At 38.1% G+C, this 18,353-nt stretch overlaps 1 protein-coding gene across 1 annotated transcript; it reads right to left on the bottom strand.

Moving 5' to 3' along the window:
- Positions 1-6,915: 6,915 nt before the first annotated feature.
- On the bottom strand, positions 6,916-17,427 carry LOC135200951 (vitellogenin-like). Its single transcript, XM_064229726.1, has 16 exons — positions 17,291-17,427; positions 16,611-16,853; positions 16,292-16,482; positions 15,004-16,098; positions 14,709-14,865; positions 12,959-14,581; positions 12,569-12,814; positions 12,212-12,372; positions 11,497-12,098; positions 10,970-11,351; positions 9,965-10,651; positions 9,520-9,862; positions 9,281-9,465; positions 8,805-9,168; positions 8,205-8,482; positions 6,916-8,067 (listed from the first exon to the last, which is right to left on the bottom strand). The coding sequence occupies exons 1-16, from the start codon at positions 17,343-17,345 to the stop codon at positions 7,063-7,065; spliced, it is 7,617 nt and encodes a 2,538-aa protein (XP_064085796.1). The 5' UTR covers positions 17,346-17,427; the 3' UTR covers positions 6,916-7,062.
- Positions 17,428-18,353: the final 926 nt, after the last annotated feature.

The following is an 18,353-nucleotide window of genomic DNA, read 5'->3' as shown; positions in this document are numbered from 1 at the left end:
ATGAATATCACAATATATATATATATATATATATATATATATATATATATTATATATATATATATATATATATATATATATATATATAATATATATATATATATATATATATATATATATATATATATATATATATACTCTGTTGTTCAGTTTACATGCACGGCAATAAAAAGACACGTGTATACATGTACACACGAAATTTTTGACAGACGACCTGGCTATCCGAAGCGACATTGCTGTTAGATTAATAGGCTTCTATATTGGTCGAAGGTTTTGCACACTGCATTTATTTCTTGTACATAATAAAAGTTTTTTGAAAGAAAAATAAAAAATCAAGTTATTTAAACCTATGAGAGAGAGAGAGAGAGAGAGAGAGAGAGAGAGAGAGCCCTTCAACAGAGTATTAGTTTTATCTATGCTCGTTTTACAACACGCAAGGAAAATTATGCTTACACAAGGGACCACGATTTAGGAAACCGACAGCAAAACTGCTTGGTCATAAACATCTCTGGACAATGCCAAGGCCACCAGACAGTCACTGTTGGGGCAAAAGGTCGTCTCTATGCCCACAGCAAGTTTCTTGCCCAGTTGTCATGCAACTGGGATTATTAGAAATCTTACGTCAGTGGTAGTGGTATTATTATGATTATTATTATTATTGAAACTGATAAACGTTCATAAATAAATGGACAAGGTCGCCTCTCTGTTTCTCAGACCTTTTCAGGTAAAGGTCACCTCTCTCTCTCTCTCTCTCTCTCTGTTGCTCAAAACTTTCAGGGTAAAGGTCACATCTTTCTTTGTTGCTCAGACGGTTTTTTTTTTAGGTAAAGGTCATTTCTCTCTCTCTCTCTCTCTCTCTCTCTCTCTCTCTCTCTCTCTCTCTCTCTCTCTGTTGCTCAGTCACACCTTTCCGGGTAAAGGTCAACTTTTTATCTTTCTCTGTTGCTCAGACCTTGTTTTTAGGCAAAGGTCACCTCTCTCTCTCTCTCTCTCTCTCTCTCTCTCTCTCTCTCTCTCTCTCTCTCTCTCTCTCAGGCTTTTTCAGATAAAGGCCTTCTCTTAGAGGCTTGTTGTTGGACCTTTTCAGCTGAGAGGAATCTCTCTGCCTCGCAGACAGCTGAAATCAAAGTATGAAACAGAACACATACCTAACCATCTGCATCACAGTGGATTTTATAAATGAAATATAACCAGAAATCCTAGTGTCGATCTTTTACCTCTCCAAGTTATGAAGACTAAATGAGGGAGCCTTAATCTTATCTGAAAAAACTCCCTGACGTGTCAAATTGATAAAAGGCACGATTATGGCCCAAGGAAATCCTGAGAGAATGCGTTTCTCATGACGAAGGTGTCTAATCCTGAACTGGGTGTCAGCAATCCTGTGAAGTACTTATCGTCTGAACTTGGAAGACTGATAAGAAACTTCAACTTTACGTAAAGTGGATTCTGTCTGACAGACACCGAAGGTCAAGTTCATGTCTGGCCTATCAGTTATGGGAAGTCTGCCATGCATGCGCAGCTAGAATTGAATGCACTGATACGTATCTCATTGCATAGACAGATGAAGTCAGCAATCACAAGATAAATGTTGCTTTGTTCTGTCCCTGACAGAGATGTCTGTCTGTGATCTGTTATTGACACAAGACAGGCATTTTTAAATTAATAGTCATATATGTCTTCTCTCAGTGACACAAGCCAGACTTTCTGTTAGCACAAGGATATTATTTAAAAGGTAAACCCCTTTTTCCATATAGTACAAGCTTCCAGGTACCATCGACTAGAAATATATATATATATATATATATATATATATATATATATATATATATATATATATATATATATATATATGATTAATAAAAAGTGTTCCTTTGCAAGGAGTTACAGGTGATAACAGTAAATAATAAAGTAATAAAAAAGGAAAAAACACATATTCCTCTCTCTTTCTCTATATAACTGGTACTGGATTTAAACTGGCAAAACTCTGGGCAATATCGAATCAGGTCCGTAGCTGAACGGAGTGCGCAATTGGACGGGTAAGCCTATCTCTTATTACGACGAAGCCCCTTAATGTATCTCACGACAAGGAAAGCTGATTTCCTCTCGCTCTCTCTCTCTCTACTACTACTACTACTAATATTACAACTACTGCTATGAGAGCCTCAAATTGTGTGATCTTTCTAGTTCTCTGCTAGTATTATTTTTGGATGCCTGCTAGCCCTATGCAATCCCAAACTGGCTTGGATCCATCACAGTTAAATAAGTACCAAATGAGCTATTTGGCTTGGACTCGAACGCAGGTTCTCACTCCTGAAATGCAAACACTTTAACCTATTAATGCCCAGCGGCAGGAAATCCTGCCAGCAAGTTTAAACAGGTTTATACAAAATACTAGGAAGTTCAGAGATTCGTCAGCTATTATGATATTAACAAACATGTCTAATCTTGTTGCTGACTGAGCCATATTCTCGTAGGACTCCAAATATGAGTCTGGTGTTATTTTGAAATTTAGTGAGTGAAGAGGTCAGAATCAGCACCGTCACCTCCTTGTAAAAGAATGTATGTCTTCTTCTTACTAGATGCATTTTGTGAATAAATATGGTTGAATGCAATGCTCTAAGAATGAACCTACTGAATAATACAATAGTGAACGCTGAAACATTATTCTGAAATTAGACAAGAAAGAAAATTTTTAGTGTGGCAGGATTTCCTACCACTGGGCATTGGTGTGAACAGATTTACGTCCTACTTAGATTTTTCACTAAATATTTTTATATAATAATTTCATAAAAATCTTTCCATTTGTAGGACTTAATACTCCTTCACAAACATACACACTTGGAATAATAGGCTCTTATATATCCATATATACATGTGTACATGAGCACATTAGTTTGTACATTTGAACACATTTCAGGTAGTATACTGTATAGTGTGTGTGTATATATATACTTATACACACGTATATATATATATATATATATATATATATATATATATATATATATATATATATATATATATATATATATATATATAGATAGATAGATGTAGATATGACGACACAATGATCGTTCCCTTTTTCAACACATGAATAAACTTTGTAAACCACAGTATAAAAAAGCAATTCTTAATGTTGGTGAAATTAAGGTCCCCTATTATAGGAAGCATAGAGATAAACATTTCATCAAAAGTAAACGCTTAAGGTTTGGTTTCAAAATTTTGTAATTTTGGCACTTCATACAGAAAAATGCTCCTAAAGTTGCACATGGACAGGGTTCAGATGCGATTGTCTTTTGTAGGTAAGATAAAACCTCCAAGTTACCCAGCATTTAGCTTTTGATAACTTACTGACATTTCTACCCCTATTGCAGAAAATTTGAGAAGGTTGGCACCAAAAATGCCATTCATGGCTAGAAAAGAAACTAAGGAGCAAAATAAGGGTTATAAGCAAATAACTTTCATTGGATGTGTCTGTTGTGAAGTAGAAAGACAATAAAGTTGTTAGTGTTGCATCCACCAAAATTAGACGCTGTCGAAAACAAAAAGCCAAACTTTGGAGTAAATTTGTGATAAAAAAAAAAAAAAATTATGATGTTGATTCTGTTATGGTTTATAACCATCGTACGGGTGGTGTTGATCACCCAATTTCTGCTTACGGAATCATATTCCGGTAATTGAAAATTATGGAATAGTATTAGCATTTTGGACATCACTAAGCATGCAGTCATTGCTGTAAAGAAACCTTATGGCAATTGCCGCAAAGCACTCAGTTCCGTAAATGCTTGAATCCGGATTAGCAAGCAACACAGACACAATGTCAACACGAGATCATAAAAGGTGACCAACCAAATTCTAGATGTCGTGACTGATCCAGAAGAACATTTCCCTGCAAAATGTATTTTGTTCCATTGCACCCAGTATGTATGGAGAAGTTCCCAAAGGTTTCTAAATTGTATGAGGGGAACTTAGAATTTACAATTTAAGTTGATAGAAAATAGTGTTTTCAACTAATTCAGCATGTTCAATTTGAAAATTCATCAACTGATTCAAAGTAGTTTTTGTCGTTGGGTTTGACATTTTGCTCATCTCACCTCATGAAGCAAGAAAACTAGCTATTGAAAAATATGTGTGTACGAATATGAATAAACATGGTGTTAGGGAATAATTTACGTTTTTCAAACAGATAAGAATAATTACTTTATGATCAAACATTCTGAAAACAGAGTAACATTCATTAACATTAGGTGTTATTTTGTGTTGAGGCTCCGAATTTGTAAATAACTTCTCCACCTCATCAGTTTACATTCGAGAGTATATACCAAACTATAATATTTAAACCAGTGGTTACAAATTAAGCTTTCTCATAGGCTTCAGATTATGGTTAAATATATATATATATATATATATATATATATATCTATATATATATATATATATATATATATATATAAAATCTCAAGCCTATGAGAGTACTTAATTTGTAGCCACTGGTTTGAATATTATAGTTTGGTATATAGTCTCGAATGAAAACTGACGAAGTGGAGAAGTTGTTTACAAATTCCGAGCCCCAGCACAAAATAACATCTAATATTAATGAAAATTAATCTGTTTTCAGAATGTTTAATCATAAAGTAACTCCTCTTAGGCTTCAGGATATAATTCACTGCTTTCATTTGACGATTATAGATGAATTTATAAAAAATTGCGCAAATATGTTAACTCCACTGCCCAGCGGCAGGAAATCCTGCCACCCAAAATGTAAAATTTTAGTTCTGATGGTAGAACCTTGTTATTTGGACCAAAGTTAAGTATTTCTGAAGAGAAAAGTATAAAGGCTTCAGTAGATAATTGTGGGCATTAATGGGTTAACCTACAACACACACACACACACACACACACACACACACACACACACACCAAAATACATTCACGGATGTGAATAAACATATCTTCCACATGTTAAAATAAAAACACTTTATGCTTCGTAATACTGTGATAAGACCAAAATTATTACGTTACAATAAACTATTATCTTACATTACACAACTACCTGACAGTAGTTATTTCTCATAAGTTATTTATATTCTCATTTCCTATTTTATACAGGCGCTCGTCAATTATATGAGTTAGCCATTATTTAGTATACGTTTTCTATAATTAAAGCTAGAAAATTGTAATAGTTCTAATTGATGGTAGACTCGTATATAAAGGAATCTTTTATAATCTCATCGAATGATCTATTGGCGTATAATAAATTCCCTTGTTTCAAGGTAAAAACTAAGAATAATTAAAATTTCTACTCCGAATAAATAAAATAAATAATAATAATAATAATAATAATCATAATAATAATAATAATAATAATAATTAATAATAATAATAATAATAAATAATAATAAAAGGTTTGATATACACAGGGTTAGAGTAGCTCTGACCCTCTACTCTGCATTCCAGAGTAGAGGGTGAGTCTAAAAATAATTAGAACCTGGAAAATGGAGTAAGAAAACAATGGAGAGAGAGAGAGAGAGAGAGAGAGAGAGAGAGAGAGAGAGAGAGAGAGAGAGAGAGAGAGAGAGCACCCCTTGAGGATTTATTCTGAGAAATTGGCCTCTTTCGACCGTAAATCCGGACGGCAAAGTTGGGACAGGGAAAACCAAGACTCCAGGGGTTAGCTTCGTGACTGCCTGCCGAACCTGGCGGCTGAGCCGGAATTCGGCAACCGTGAAGCGTGGAATAACAGACGGGTTCGTCGTAGAAAAATCAAAATTTATGAAGTGTGAAATAAGAAAATGGAACTGATACTGGCTATAGATTTAGTGAACGACCTCTGCTGTCGTTATGAATATCAAAACTCACGTCAGTCAAACCTTATTTCACCACATCACTGGTTAAATTAGGTCCTTGGGCGAAAGTCTTTCTCTTGACTCGACTCAGCAGAGATTGATTTTAAAGTCAGAGATTGAGTTACGACTGGATATATTTAGATAAATGTGGCCAGAAATGATCTTCAGACCAAGTTCAGGGAGGTCTTCCTCGAGATTCTGAGAGAGGGACTCATTTGACTCGTTGAAGACGATGAGTTTGTTTTATGGTCTCCAGTTTATGTTTACACGTGAGTTAACAAGTAAAGAAAATGAAGTGTTTCGTAGTTTAACCATACCACCGAGCTGTCTCCTAGGGCTGGCCCGAAGGATTAGATAATTTTACGCAGCTAAGAACCAATTGGTTACTTAGCAACGGGACCTACAGCTTATTGTGGGATCCGAACCACATTATATCGAGAAATGAATTTCTAATCACCAGAAATAAATTCCTCTGATTCCGCGTTGGCAGAGCAGGGAAACGAACTCAGGCTACCAAATCGGTAGGAGAGCACGACCCACTCGTCCAACGAGGAACTACGAATAAAGAAAAAATCTATAAATTACTAGTAAACAGAGACTCCTATAGGACAAAACTAAGAAATAGGATGGTCTCCTTCCTATTCATTTGAGCGACAATGAAGAATCTTAATCGTGAACTTGAGCGGAGTCTTCGGAAAGCAGAGCAGGAAGTACTAATACATTTCTCTCTCATTTTAACAGTCATACCTCACCTATTAAAATTGTTAAGTAGTGACTAAACTAATTGATTGGCGCTTCTGTCAAATATGGTGTTTCCAAGTGAATAACTCAGCATATCACTACAGCTGTTTTCTTTCAAGCAAGCGTAGCTTTCACGAAGGATGACTAAAAGGCTAAATGCAAGTGACAACATTTTTGTTGCAAAATGAGTATTGGATACCTATTAGCTATTGTAAACAATAAGACATTATTGTCTAGCATGTTTGTACCTCCAGTTCTATACTCGACAAAACTACAGAGTTGTGGCTTCATCAGAATTGCCAATAAGTGCAGGCTAAAGAAAGTAGTATTGGAATCACAGAATGTTGATATTTATTTTCCTTAAAATGCTACATATTTTTTACATATTTTCTATGCGTTCCTTATAAACTATAGAAATCTTGCAAATCTGTCAAAGTATGTCACATATGGGGCCAACTCGGAGAAAACGTGATCATTAGCATCCTAGTGGGAAGGTCTCCTTGACACCTTTGGTCTCACACATGGCGCGATAGGCCTTTGCGACATGGCAGGCATTCCTGCTTCCTAAGCACATCTTCTTGAAAGGCTCTGGGCGGACGACTGGGTTGCAGCGAGACCGAACTCCGAAGAGGGTTTGGCAGTGGAGCATATGGACCACTGGAACCTGCATAGGACTCATGGGGGCTACGTGAGGAGTCTCGCACTGAGGATTCTCTTGCCAGGACTTGACCAGCTCTTGAAGGTTAGATGCCCTTGTACCCTGAGGTGTCAACCTGTCAGTTGCCTTTTCCCCATCATAGATGCCCAAAAGACCAGCTATTCTACCAAATGTCCAGCCAGACACCTCGACTGAAGCGGTGCGGCTGTCTTTGTAGACACGGAGTGTTATGAATGGAGTCCTGACCTTGATCTTCTCATTTTCTTTCATGATTACGACTTCACCTTGCACTTCCCTGGGCCCACTTACTGGATTTCCATTGACGGTAACAACGAAGTCAGGCTTGACCTCCACTGTAGCTCCAGCAGCCTTCAAAATGAAGTGTGGCAAATGGCCAGGCTGCTGATTTTGCATAATCAAGGAGTGAGTCTTGTACTGTGCAAGCAAGACTTTGCAGGGAGAATGAGGTACTCGCAGAACTACTCCATCAAAGGTGAGGATCTCTGATCCATCAACAACCATGGCTGTGTGATTGTAGGGTGGCAGAAGATAACGTGCATGGCGAGGAAGGAATTTATAATAAGCCCATACAATGTTATCGACTGGAGTGGGCATAAGAGCTTCAAACCACCATAATGCACGGTCAACAACTGGAGTTGGATTCATTGATACATAAGACAAAGCTTGAGGAAGTGAGTGCACTGGTCGACGAATAGGTAACTGAAGCTGGAAGTGGTTACCATCGATCTGAACAGGTACGAAGAGAGCTTTCTGCACAACATTCTTGATAACCTTATCTACACCCTTGAAAACCATTCGTTCCTATGAAAAAGAAAGGAAGGAGTTTTAATTGCAGTACCTCAAGTAGAATTAGACTTTTCCACCTTATGATTTCAATAACAACATTTGCATTAAAAATGTCCTACATTAATTGTTTTGGAAAACGAAAAGGTCCTCACAAAGTTCATGTCGTGGACGATCCAGTTAACAAGATGCCTGGGTTTCTTGTAGTGCATAAGATTACGTCTCTGCCTGTTAACGTCCTTTGCGAGAGTGTTCTTGATTTTCCTCCAGATCTGCTGCAATCCCTGGTACTCCTCTTGGTGTTCACTCCAGAGTGATTCAAAGTCAGATGCTATAGCCCTGCAGAAAGAACTCTCAACGAACTCATTCCACCATCGACGGAACACCTCAGGCATTTCACCAGTTTGCAGGCCACGAGCAGTTCCCATTACAACTGCAAAGAATATTGATGCAACATATATCAAAAGATCCTTAGAAGTTCATCCACATGCTATTATGAATAAAAAGATAAAATATACAGAATTAACTGCATCCATCATTCTAACTTATTCCATTATCTTTGTACGTTTATATATGCATTGACTTCCCATTTCCATTCCCACCATTAGGCCAAGCCACTTGCAAAAAGAAATGCATGAAAAATTGTCTTGGGTATTCCACTGTAAATGACGTAGCTTTGATTAAGCTACACTTCATTTGAATTTAGGTTTGAACATGACAAAACTGATTAGAAGTTTTCTCCATGAATGACTTACCTTCAGTGACTACTCTAGTTAATCCAGGGAATTCCTCTCGAATAGTTCTTATCATGTTGGATACAGATGATGATAAACTGCTTTGGAAGTGAGCATAATGAGACCAAACCTTTGAACATCCCTCAGCAATGTTAGAGAGAATGCCACCATGAAGCCATTCCCTGAGCTTCTCATATTTAGGAATGACTAAATCGTTTTCCAAATCAGAATAGATTCTCGAGGCTTCATTCTTAATTTCCCGCCATACCGAAGACATGTGACCAGAAGGTGATCCAGAGCCCTCTTGTAAAACTTCACTGCACAAAGAATCCATCCCGTTACCTGCAGATGAAACAAGCCTCCACCACATATCGCGTACAGTACTCTGGAAAATACATTTCATTATGTTTCTCTGGTACTTGATACAATTCTTCATGCTTGAGAAAATAGCAAATTTATGAAAATAAATTAAGAATTAACTATATCATTATACTAACCTTGATTTCATGTAGCTTATCACCTTCATACTTAGTTTCCAGCTTCATCATTGTGGGAGAAGTTAGCACTATACGAGCCATGCCAAGTGGTCTTTTCTCCATGGTTTGTGGGTTAGCTTCCAGAATACTGGCTTCGACGTTCTTCATTCCCTCTATACCGAGCTTAGTTATGTACATCTTGTCATCTTCGATGTTCTTCATTCCCTCTATACCGAGCTTAGTTATGTACATCTTGTCACTTCCATGTTTCTTTGTGGTCAATGATACAAATCCTGGCTTGCAAAGCTCAGAGTAGATGTCGTAAGTTCCAATGATGGACGACTTTGCCTTAGCTTCAGCTCGTACTCCATAACACCAAGGACTCTGATGAGGATGAAGTGCTACAGAAATGTCAATGGATTTTTGATTTTCATTCTCTATGATGAAGGAAGCAGCGGCACTTCTGGCAGTCCTCTTCTCATATCTTCCTGACATCCTGAAGGATGTAGGAGAAGAGTGAGTCTTGTGCAATTTAATATCAAATCCAACATTGCTTGGACCATAGGCTCCACGCACAATGACCTTGGGGTGATCCTTCAGTACCTGTCAAATAAGAAGTTTATGAATATATATAAGAGATATCATTTTAAAATCATATTTTTATTTAAAGAGAATATCAGTCATTAAAATTTTTATACAACTCACCTTTCCTTCAAGTTTTGCTTCAACGATGACAGTGTTTCGAGCATAAATGAGTGATTCTAACTTTCCAGTGATCTTATCTTCTGGTCTGAGGAAAATATCGAGCTCAACACTTCCAGAGACCTTCTGTTCCTCTCTTCTAAGCTGAATATCAATTCGACGGTCCCTCTCTAGTCCTGGATGGCTGACACGACCTTCATATCTGGATTCTCCACTCCAATCGGAATGAGATCGGCGGAAGGCAATCTCATATTTAGAATCACTTAAACCCTTATGAGGAACGAAGCTGCAATGGCAGTCAGCACAACTTGGGCCTGTGCAAGTATTGCATCCACATCCTCCTTCCATTGTACGAGAGGGTGACATCAGCAACAGGGAATAAGAATGGTGGTCATGATGTTTGTAGTGAGCACGGTAAAGAGCAGAACGCCGAGGGCTATCAGACATGGACGAAGAGCTAGAAGATATGAGGTGATCTATCGCCTTCAGGAGCTTAAGTACTTCTTCTAGGTTAAGTTCTACTTCGAACCCTTGTACTCCATGCTCAGGAGACAGTTTTAGTTTGTACATTGCACCATTTACAGGAGAGCCCATTTCAATGACCCACTTGGTACTGTATTCACCCTGTTGATTATTCAGCTGAAGTTTGGTCTTGATTGGTTGTGGGAGTGATGGACAGGTCACTTCAATCTGTAAAGTTTTAATGTTGTATTCACTTTCAGAGCAGTACTTTCATCAGAGTACTGGTTTTATATTAGAGATATTTATTATTTTGCAAAAAACGTCCGTGAAAAGGGCCAGTGGGGTACTGTCTAAATATATAAATGTTGTGATATTGGAAGTTCTTAAAAGAAAAATGTCTTTAACTCTGTAGTGAAGGTTGATTTTTTGCCTAAAATTATTGAAGTGATTCACATACTTGAGGGTATAGGGAATAAGAATAACTGTTCCACTATGAATATGATTGCTTAGTTTGTTATGTTATATAAAACAGAAATAATCTTTTACCTTTAATTCAGCTTCCCTTTGGCTAGGTGTCCAGCGATGCATTGCTTCTAAGTTTACTCTAGATTGTCGACCTTCTGGCCAAACAAGATCTGCTTTGGTCATCAGCCTCATGTTCTGTAGTCCTTCGCGCCACTCAAGAGAACTCTCGGAATTCCACTTATACTCTCTGTTTTCAGGTGTCCTGAAGGTTATGTCTGCCCCTACTTTTGGTCCTGATCCCTCTTTCTCCACCATTAAGATAGAATTCATTTTGTACATTTTTTGGTTGGGGTTTGTTACCTCTAGCATCAAGCTGTTCCTTCCAACAAACCAAGAGCGGATGTCACTGAGTTTCAGTTCAGCCTTGAATTGATGTTGTCTCTCTAAGTAGGCCCAGTTACCCCTGCAAAGAAAGAATATTTCAGCAACTGTAAGACGAAATAGGTGCAAAATTCCATGATCTCACAATCATTGCATGATTACGATAAACAGGAAAGTTATTGGGGCAGAAAATATATTTGCTCAAAAAACCTTTAAAAGTAACTCACTGGATGACACAGTCTCGTAGAGTTGAAAGTGGATTAACCATTTTGACTTCAGCCTTGATTTTCTTATTTGGGTTACGATCAGCGTCCCAAGCAAATTCGACGTTTGCTCTCTTGCCTTCGAAATCAACATCCAAGAAACCTTTCCTTCTCAGTGGGGAAGAGCTCTTTGGTCCTATCAGCTGGTTGACACTCAAGTGAAGGACTTTCTCACTGACAATGGCATTCATTGTCTTTTCTATCATGGATGGAATGAGCATCTTAAAGTCCAGATGGGTTTCCTGTCCATCTCGAGTCGCCATATTCCATTGCACAGTAATGAGATGTTCTTCTCTGTCTTTTAGTTCAAAGACAACGGCTTGTTTGCCATGCATCATTACAAGAGAGGTTGTGACTGTGTAGGGTTGGCTGCGAAGTAAAACAGTCCTCAATTCGGTCTTGAGGTGAGTGTTTTTAGATGAGAGCATTGCAGTGACTGGTCCTTCTACATGGAAAATAGGACTTTCTCCATACTTGGCCATTGCTCTGACTTGGTACTGAGAGCTTCCTTGGCCTGCTGCAGAGGCTTCGAGCATGACTTTCTTCATGCGCTCGGGAATCTCAAGCTGTGAATAAGGGAGCTGATTAGATTTACAATCTCAAAAACTTTACTTACTTCTTAGGCACTTCAGTTAAGGTAATGCTTTTATTTCAAAACAAAATGCGAGACTGTACATACCAAAAATTTGACTTGAGATGTCTCTCCCGACCGAATTAGCATCATTTCTAATTCAATAACCTTTCCACCTTCTTGGGAAGTCACTTGCCATTCAACTCCCATTTTACTTTCTTGGTTGTATAAAACAAAGTTTTTCTTGTATCTGGCATTTCCGATTTTAGCTGAAAAGTATTATTACAAATATCTTACTGGTTTGCCACAAAAGACACATTTCTTACAGCCTTTTCATTTATATAAAAAAATGATATCATGCAGACACTACTCGTAGTCTATGTAACACACCACCAATAAACCAATCATTTTAAATCAGGAAAAAGATATAGCAACAGACCCAAATACTTTGATAAAGAAATATACCTTCTATGTTAGATTTGAAGGTCATATCTCTGTATGAACTTCCTTCCATGACATGGTTGCCAATTATATCAATCTTTTCATTTCCTCGTTGACCAATCTTGAGAGTTGACTTGTACTGGGATTCACCTTCCTTTCTCATGAAAGAAACGATGTGCCAATTTCTATGTGCTACTTTAGTTTCGAATTTGCGCAGTCTTTGTGGAAGAGGTATTCTGCACCATTCATGATACCTCAGATCTCCGCTAACTGTCAAAAATATTACAGAAAACTATGAAGTTTTTAAACAAGAAAGTCAGTACTCCTACTACACGAAGTTTTCTCACCATGAAAAAATCTTAAAATTGTACTCTACAAAATAAGATAACAATAAAAACCATATGATATATTTACCTTCAAAGTTGAGTTGTACCCATTCTCTGATGGCAGCTAATGTATTCAATGCCATATCCAATTTAACCTCTTCTCCTTCACCATTCCATAAGAATTTAGCTTCCATGCCCTTCGTACTAGGATTGTACTGTCTGCTTTCACTGAAATAGGCAATCATCTCGACTTGTTTTTCTGACTGAGTCCACTTTCTCATCATATGGATGCTGATTCCTCCCAAACGTTCACATTCAAATGTTGCAGATATTTTCTTTTCCTCTCCTTCATTAGCTGATGTAATGATGGCAGTAGCTTTCTTAGGTGAGGAGGTTCCTGGAGTTTCTAGCTCAACTTTAATCACCTTCTTTCCTCCAGCATGTTCTTCTCTACCCTTTACAAGGAATCCTCTCATTCCAGATTCTGCCTTCTCTAAGACGACCTTGAAAATAGCAGGTGGACCAAGTGGAAGACCTTGACTACGGAAAATGTTTGGCATGTTGACGTCGTAGCAGAGTTTGAGTCCAAGAACTGGTTCCATTTTCGTTAAACAAGACTGAGTCTGGAATCGTGTGCTTTGTACAGAGGAAGGATGAACTTTGGTCTCCTGTTGACCCTTTACTCTCTTCATAAGGTAAGTTTCACTCTGTGCCTTCAGCAACTCCATTTTCTCTGGCATTTCTAATTCTACTTCAAAGCCTTGACCAGGTGTGTATTTAGCATTAATGCTTGCTCCATAGTTTGTGGCAATGTGATTCTTCATCTTAATTCCAGCACGAACAATGTGACAGTCATAACCTATAAATGCATCTATTTGAGTTGATAAACTTGGCAAGAACTTGACAACACCAGGAGTTCCAGAGGTGATTCCTCTGACGTGAGTTTCCATCTTAATTCCGGCCACAGCTGTTCCCTCCAGTTTAATTTTGATGGGTAATCCTTGAATTGTAGGCAAATGATTGTTCATGTAAAACTGAGCTGTTCTTACTGTATCGATGTTGGTGGTTGCTGCTCTGTTAATCATGTTGTCAAACTTATCAAATAAGTTATTGATAAGTTCGTCGATCTTGATATTTTTCATATTTCCTTCCCAAGATCCAAAGGCCATTTCTTGATTATTAATCCGAGCATAAATATCAGCTTTCTGCATGTGTCTGTTGCCATATAGTTTGTCAAAGAGATGAGAGATTTGGGACAAGTCAATAGACCTTCTCTGCCTGAATGAGCCTTCTAAACGTTCGCTTATCTTGCTAAGTGTCTCTTTGAGATCTTCCCAGATCTGTCTTGCTGGAGTTCTCTTGAAGTAACTGTGTGGCCCGAAAAGTTCTTCTATAATTGTCTCGAGTCCTTCAAAACGTGCTCCAATCTCTCCAATATTGAAGGGTGTTGCACCAAGGGCTGCTGTGAGATTAAGGTTAACCGAGCGAGGAACATAAGATCCTGGAGCATAAATGACATTAGACTCCACACCAGCACCTACGCCGAAGGTTGGTGCATAGTAAGACAGGTCGATATTTCGAGAATGGGTTCTCCAGTCTTTGGTGAAGTTAGAGGGAAGGACTATATTTTGAAGCCTAGATTTAAGATTTCCCTTGTATGTAGCAATAGATTCCTTAAGATTGTGGAGATGGCTCAGGATGAAACATCTCACTGCAAAGATAAATGTTAAATTCAGATTATTACTGGTTGGTTCTTCTGCAAAAGTTAGTATAGGAAGCATAGGCTATTTAATCAACAACACATTGTTACATTTCAGAAATGGCTTTTCTTACTTTACCTTGTGTGTTTTCTTCTAAAGTTATCTTTTCAGTAATCTTGCGTAGATCCTCATGTTTAGCACATTTAATTGCTGCAAGATATGATCCAATTCGAACTTCGGTTCTTTTTTTATGATCGAGAGCAACGTTAATGAGCTGTTTCATTATTGGGTGGATCTGGAAAATCAGTGCATTATGAGTTAAAAATCCTTCATTTGAACAATGCTTATAACCTTCATGATTTTTTTTATAAAAAATATATTAAAACGTAATCATAATTGAAATAATAGATAATCCAAGATCTCTGGGACTTACTTCCTGGTGACAGTGAACGTTCCTGAAGGTCTGGGTGGCTGCCCTGCGGATGCCTTTATCAGCTTCTGGGTTTTCTATGCACTGCAAGATTGGTCTGGCTATTTCAGAATTCATCACCCCCATATTGCCAAGGGACTTGAGTAGAGCAAGAGCGTGCTCTCTAGTTTCTTCATTTGGTGAGGCAGTGCACATTTGTCCTACTTTGCTGCTCAAAGTCTCAGCTAACTGTCTGACAGGAGCTTTTTCTTGGCATTTAGGATTTTGTCTGCAGTAAGTATGGACCATGGTGGCACCAGCTAAAGTGGTCCTTGGGAAACGCTGGAAATTTTCAAACAGAGGTTTCAAGGCTTCAATGGAGTGAATGCATGGTCGGGGCATGAAGTACATTGAAGCAGCATAAAGAGCAGCTCGACCTCCAGTAGCTTTTCCAGAAATCAACTCTTGCACCATAACCTTGACTGCTCCAGATTCGTAAACAAAAGCTAATCCGTCTAAGAACATGCTCTCCATCTTTTGACGTTGTTCACAGATTTGGCCACCACGGATCTTCTCGAGGGTTTGTGGGATTGCCTCTTCTGGTACACGTCGCAAGAAATGTAAAGCTTGGGCAAATTGAGATGCTGCATGTTCGTGGACTCCATGCTTCACCTTTTCGCATACTTGTTTGAGCATTTCGTCTAGTTTGGCCACCATTGATGGATCCTTCTTTAGTGTGTGCTGGTCATAACGAAGAGTCTTCCTGATGAAGCGGCTAGGCAGCTGAGAAACTGAAGGAGGAATCTGGTCAGTTTCTGACTGGAATCGTAAAACTGATTCTTGGTGGGCTTCAACGTACTTGTAAGAACCATAGGCTGGTTTTATGATATTCTTGTCCTTACAAGTAATGCTGGTGTAAATACCATTTGTAATTTCCTGTTTGCATTCAGAGAAGGATTCTTCCAAAGGCAAGGGAGTCTTCACCCACATTTTTCGTGTTTCAGCTCGGTTAGCGTAATGATCTTGGCAGAAGCGATGGTTTTTCAACTTGGTCACAACAACCTTTTCTCCCTCATGTTGCACTTCATACATAGTTGAACAGTTACCGATTATATCAGTCTGTGTAAAACAGGTAAAGTAAAGTTTGACTAGCACTATTGTTAGTGTCATATTACTCATACAAGTTTGATTATTTAAATTCATATTTCATAAAAGTATTTAATTCCATAGTATATTTTTATAATAAAACTAAATACTTAGCAAGTTTCAATCCTATTACTCATGATATCTTAATATAAATCCAAAGTCTTACCTCTGTGAAGTTAAGGCCTGAGTTGATGGTGGAGTTGGAGGGTAAGGTGTTCTGGAAAGCAGATGCAATGCCCTTTTTCAAGTTGATAGACCAAGTGTCATCATCAGGATGGCCACAGGCTGCTTTCACCCGTCCATCAATGATAGACACCACTAAGGGATATCTCTCAAGGAACCTGGCTTCAGCAGACCCTGAAAGTACAAAATAACCTTCACTGACCTCAAATCACAGGAGCAGAGTTCTCTCTATATTTCAGTGTCCCAAGACTTCAACTCAAAATATTAATTCAGTATGGTACCAAGGATTATAAGTACCCTACCTGAACCACCTCCAATGGAAGGGTTTTTCATGGTGATGGCCATATCACAAGGGGAGAGCCATGAAAGCTCGACCTGGGAGTTCCATTCCATTTCTGCATTGGCCCCTTCGACATCATTCAGGTGGATCCGGGACTTGCCAGTGTATGAGTAAACATAAGTCTTTTCAGGGGCGTAGAAGAGTTTGGGCGATCCGGCAACTGGGCATTCCTTTGAGCATAAGTTAGTCCCTGATGGCCAAGGAGCTGGACAAGAGTGACAAAGACAGTCATTAACATCCAATGACAATCGGAATTTTCTATTTAAAATCTCTTAAAGGAATTTTTAGGAATAAGGGAAATTAACCAGCAGTTGCCACTTTGCGTCATATAATGGTACACTCTTTCATCAAAATAGAAGATAATGTAGTTGTAATGATTATGTATAGGCGCTTCCTCAATGCATATCGTTGAATACCATTGGTTATGGTATTTTTTACTTATTATTTTGAACTCTCATGATATTGGAGTCAAATATAAAAGAATTGTTAACTCATTATAAATTCCTAAGCTTTTTATACTTAATAATAACTTCCGAAATCAAGTGAAACAGAATTTCTGAGATCTATATTTATAAATCCTATCTAGTTAATTCCTGTCAAATCCTAACTGAAAATCTGGAATAAACAGCTGACAATAATTACCAGCTGAAGCCGTCGCCACAATGGCAAGAACGAGAAAGGCTGCGGAGGAGGTCATGGTGGCAGGAGGTTGTCACCACAACTACTGATCAGTACCTTGCTCAAGCCAGTTTTATACTTCCCTGGGAATGTGTACCTTGGACCGTCTGCTTTGGCATTCAATCGAGAATTTCTTAACCAGATGTGGTCACCAAGTTCATTGCATGACTTGGTTTGGTGATAAGGATTATCAGTCAAATGCAGGGAGTTCATGCACCCTTGCTGTTTCAGCTGATTGGGCTATGCTGATCAAGGTCTGGATGTGATTATTGTGAGGCTTAAGAACTTTAATCATGATGTGTCTGGTTTTCGTGGGTAAAAATTTTTACCCATGGGTGTTTATTGTCTGACTTAACTCATTGTCTCATTTCAAACAGCAAGACGAGGCTCTAAAAACACTATTAAACGTTCATGGAGGCCCAACCAAACTCACTTGTTTTGGTATCAACTCACAAACCTTTTTATTGATAGGATTTGCCAAATATATTCTGTGGAAATTAATTCTAAAATGGGTTTTGTTTTCATGACTTTGCTTCTTTGCTTCAAAGGTCAAGTTCTGGCATTCGTTCATTGCTCCTGTGACCTATGATTACACCATCGTCCTTTTAAAAGTGTATTTTCTGATTAACCATCTGAGTGACTGGTAAACTAGGTTCACAGATACGAATCAATATGGAAAAGATATTCAATCTTTATAATGCCTAGTGCTCTACATCCAATAATTATTATTATTATTATATTCAGAAGATGAACCTTATACATAGGGAACTAGCCCACCAAAGTGTCCATTGACTTAAAATTCAAGCTTTCAAAGATATGATGTTCATTAGAAAGAAGTAACAGAAGGGGAAAGGAAATATAAAGAGGAGAGATCAATCCTCAAAAAAGTAGTGTTTACCCACTGTGGACACCTGATGTTCTTTACATCATAAATGAAACATGAAAGCTATTGACAAACAGCTGCTCCTGGTAGGAGCACTAGATTTTCATATTTGAAACAATGGTAATTTGCAAATGGATGTTTGCT

The sequence above is a fragment of the Macrobrachium nipponense genome, chromosome 27, assembly GCF_015104395.2.
Source record: "Macrobrachium nipponense isolate FS-2020 chromosome 27, ASM1510439v2, whole genome shotgun sequence".
NCBI classification, from domain to species: domain Eukaryota; kingdom Metazoa; phylum Arthropoda; class Malacostraca; order Decapoda; family Palaemonidae; genus Macrobrachium; species Macrobrachium nipponense.
Note: the sequence above shows the minus strand (reverse complement) of the source record. Positions and strands in the feature narration are given on the sequence as shown.